This window comes from Etheostoma spectabile, chromosome 2 (genome assembly GCF_008692095.1).
Source record: "Etheostoma spectabile isolate EspeVRDwgs_2016 chromosome 2, UIUC_Espe_1.0, whole genome shotgun sequence".
Taxonomy (NCBI): domain Eukaryota; kingdom Metazoa; phylum Chordata; class Actinopteri; order Perciformes; family Percidae; genus Etheostoma; species Etheostoma spectabile.
Genome location: NC_045734.1, coordinates 21,613,793 through 21,617,317, shown reverse-complemented (window position 1 = coordinate 21,617,317; position 3,525 = coordinate 21,613,793). Strand labels below are relative to the sequence as shown.

At 38.4% G+C, this 3,525-nt stretch overlaps 2 protein-coding genes across 6 annotated transcripts in view; both read left to right on the top strand.

The window, feature by feature from the left end:
• Positions 1-3,525, top strand: part of LOC116700184 (complement C3) — a 134,518-nt gene that overhangs the window by 79,614 nt on the left and 51,379 nt on the right. The window lies entirely within an intron of this gene.
• The window catches only part of LOC116700260 (complement C3), a gene marked incomplete in the record, with an annotated part of 10,776 nt that overhangs the window by 4,915 nt on the left and 2,336 nt on the right, over positions 1-3,525 (top strand). Inside the window, 6 exon segments of the mRNA XM_032533304.1 lie at positions 2-46; positions 195-284; positions 365-467; positions 573-662; positions 1,426-1,518; positions 1,653-1,736. Of these exon segments, the coding sequence (XP_032389195.1) occupies positions 2-46; positions 195-284; positions 365-467; positions 573-662; positions 1,426-1,518; positions 1,653-1,736 (505 nt within the window).

Sequence of the window (3,525 nt, the reverse complement as noted above, 5' to 3'; positions counted from 1 at the left end):
TGGCTTGCTAACTGGCTTCACCGTTAACACAAAGGACCTGGACTTAGTAAGAACTTGAACAAATATACATACGCATAATACCCACATGCAGTTCACCAGTCTGTATTTTAAGGTTTAAAAAGTTGTCTGACAGTGTGTGTGTGTGTGTTTGTGTGTGTGTGTGTGTGTGTGTGTGTGTGTGTGTGTGTGTGTAGTTGTCTAAAGGCCGAGCCCGCATTATTGCAAAATATGAGATGAACACAGTCCTGTCAGAAAGAGGCTCACTCATCATCTACCTGGACAAGGTTAGACATCACTGTTTCCTACCTCTGTACTGTCTCTCTCTGCCTTGTTCTTCCTATCTCTATCCCAAATTTGGCCACAGGTTTCTCACACACGACCAGAGGAGATCACTTTTAGGATCCATCAGAATCTGAAAGTGGGAGTCCTACAACCAGCTGCTGTGTCTGTCTATGAATACTATGACCGTGAGTCTCAGAGACACTTGGAAACAGTTGATGCCTCCATGTACATTGCTGCCAATAGATGTCAGAGTTGTGAACATATTCTGAAATCCTTCTTTCCCATTGTAGAAACAAACTGTGTGAAATTCTACCATCCAGAGAGGAAAGCAGGAAAGCTGCGGCGGCTCTGTACAAATAATGAATGCACATGTGCAGAAGGTAACCAGGATGATGTCAAACTGACCTAATCCGTTGTCTGTAAACATAAATATGTTATATATCTTAAATTATCAAACAAACATTTAAACCCAACACTAACAGGGTGCTTCATAGAGATAAAGCATTGATCCATCATGTGGGGCTTATCATCATGCATTGTCTGTAAACTGCAGCAATTTATTATTGTACCTCAATAAAGTTGGGGAACTTAAGGCCGAGAGAAGATTAAACAAGATAAAGAGTTTACAGTCGCTAGTGGTTCTTAGAAGCTGTACCTATGTACAGCAGCACTTTAGGCTTAATGTTAATATGCTCAAAATGACATCGGTTAAATGCTGTAAATGAGAGAGAGGGGGACAGAGAAAGACAGAGAGAAAGAGCTGTAAACAGTGTCTTTCTTTCTGTCCCTTACTTTATTCTACAATCAGCTTCTTTGATTTACTGACATTGGGATGGAGTTTGTTTTCTTTGCACCAAGATGTCGGGGCTCTCACTTGCTCTCTGTAGGCCTTTTCGACGCTGTCGATAATCAGTCCGATGACAGTGGTGATGTCAGCAAACTTGATGAACATTCCGTCAAGGCAGCAAGCACCTGCAGGATCTAGTATGATCGGAGCAGTGGTCTGGCTAAAGAATATTTCATTCAAATACTTAAATTGTGACTAAGATACAGCTGCACTTACCTTTCAATCTATCCACTCACATACCCATGTGCCTATTTAACCAGTCGTGTATGTACTTTGTGTCTTTTGTGTATTTCCAGAGAACTGCAGTATGCAGAACAAGGACAAAATCACCAATGATCAGCGAACAGCTAAGGTCTGTGAGACTACACAGACCAGCAGAATAGATTTTGGTAAGAAAATGTAAATGAATTGCATCACACAAAAAACAAATGTCAGTTTGTGTCACATGGAGAATGAGAGAATAAGTGCAGTAGGACTATGAGAGAGCAAGTGAGCTAACAATCTGCAACTTGTCTGTCCTTAGTGTACAAAGTGAGACTGGACAATTTTACAGAAGACTTGTCCACTGACATTTTCACAGTGAAGGTACTCAAAGTCATCAAAGAAGGTAGGTATTTAACTTTGAACTGCCTGAAATATTCTGGAAACTGATGTTCTAATGTGCCTTATAAGTGTTAGTGTCATAACAATTACTTTACATATTACTAACAATTTTTACTCTTTCTGAATTGTTGTGGACATAGTGAATGAATGAATGAATGGATGAAGAAATTTATTTCAGATATATCAAAAATAAACAAAACATCAAAGAAATGTCCAAGTTAACAAAAAAGCAAAACATTCAATAAACAATAAGAAACATTAACCAACATAGAGATGTCTGAAAGATAACTTCCCTTCCTGACCCTTAGTACTGTGGAATGTCCCATTTAATTATATTATATATATATATATATATATATATATATATATATATATATATATATATACGTTCCGATACGATTCATATACAATTTTGTGTTTTGAATGTACAATCCATCTACAGATATGTACTGTATATTCACATTAACCAGTCCCTCCAGGATTTAGTGGCCTTTTTTTGAGATTGTTGTGGCCCAAAATGCCTGATGTTGTGGGAGCTTTTGTAAAAAAAATTGCGATACAAGTTGCAATGTATACATTGGGTACATTTTTGTAATGAAGTTGCGGGAGACAGAGAAAGTTGCAAAAAAAGTTGAGATTTTTTTGTATAGTTCTTTAAAAGTAAAAAGTAAACCTGTTTTGAGGAGAATAAAATTACTCTGTGCTGAGTTTTCCTAGTAAGCTTACCAATAAGGCTAAGGATGCTGCAAATGAAAATGGCTGGTGCTTTAAGACAAAAAATAATTTATTGAATGAATCAAATTTGAACATGTCCGCCAGTAGCATGTTGATCTTTAAATTGTTGGTTAATTTCCAATCCTGGCCTGGGACACACATAAAGTTTATTAAAGTACTTATTGGACTTTCTCTCATCATTGCACTTACAATAACAAGCATAGCTGTCCTGAATTTAGGTCATCCTGTACATCTCATCTCTGGTTTTTCCTGCATCCACCGTGTGTGTGTGTTTGACTGCGTGTGTGTGTAGGTGCACGCCAGTCACGGGGCAAAGTGAGCAGCCCTGCCGGCTGCAGAGAATGGAAAATCGCTACAGCGTACATTGATTTTGAAATGTATACAGTTTGGCAGGAGGGTCTGACTGTTTTGCGCGGTCTTTTGCTGTACATTTTGTTGATGAATGTGAGATATTTGAGTCACACGCATCTCGTCTTCAAATCAGAAAGAAGGAATTTAATTTGGCGACGTACGTATGAAGTCAACTCGTTCTCACTCCCGCTGGGTCATTGGCTTTCAGAGTCACATACTGATTCAAAGTCTGGCACATGGGACTGCTGGGATTGGTTGAAGTCGCGGGAAACTCTGGTTATTGGTCAAATTTGCAGAAAAGTTGCTGGTCGCAACAAAGTCGCAGTGATTGGAATCCTGGAGGGACTGATTAACACATACACATACATATATACACATTTACATACTGTACATACAGTACATAAATACATACACACATACACACATGTACATACATGTGCATTTACATACACTCACACATACATACTGTAAACATAATTGAATATGAATGGTGTTTCCAGTCGAACAGAAACATCTTGGCTTGGTTCATTCACTTTCTTGCCCCTTTGTTCTTTTACAAATATGTGCTCATTCATGTGTACTTACTTCCACCAACAAATCAAAGTATTCTCATAAGCGTAGAATCTGCCATTCAGAATCAAGGGGGTAAGCCTCTGCTCTCTAACTTTGACAGCGAAAAACTTTACATCTGAAGCGTTTAAAGACTC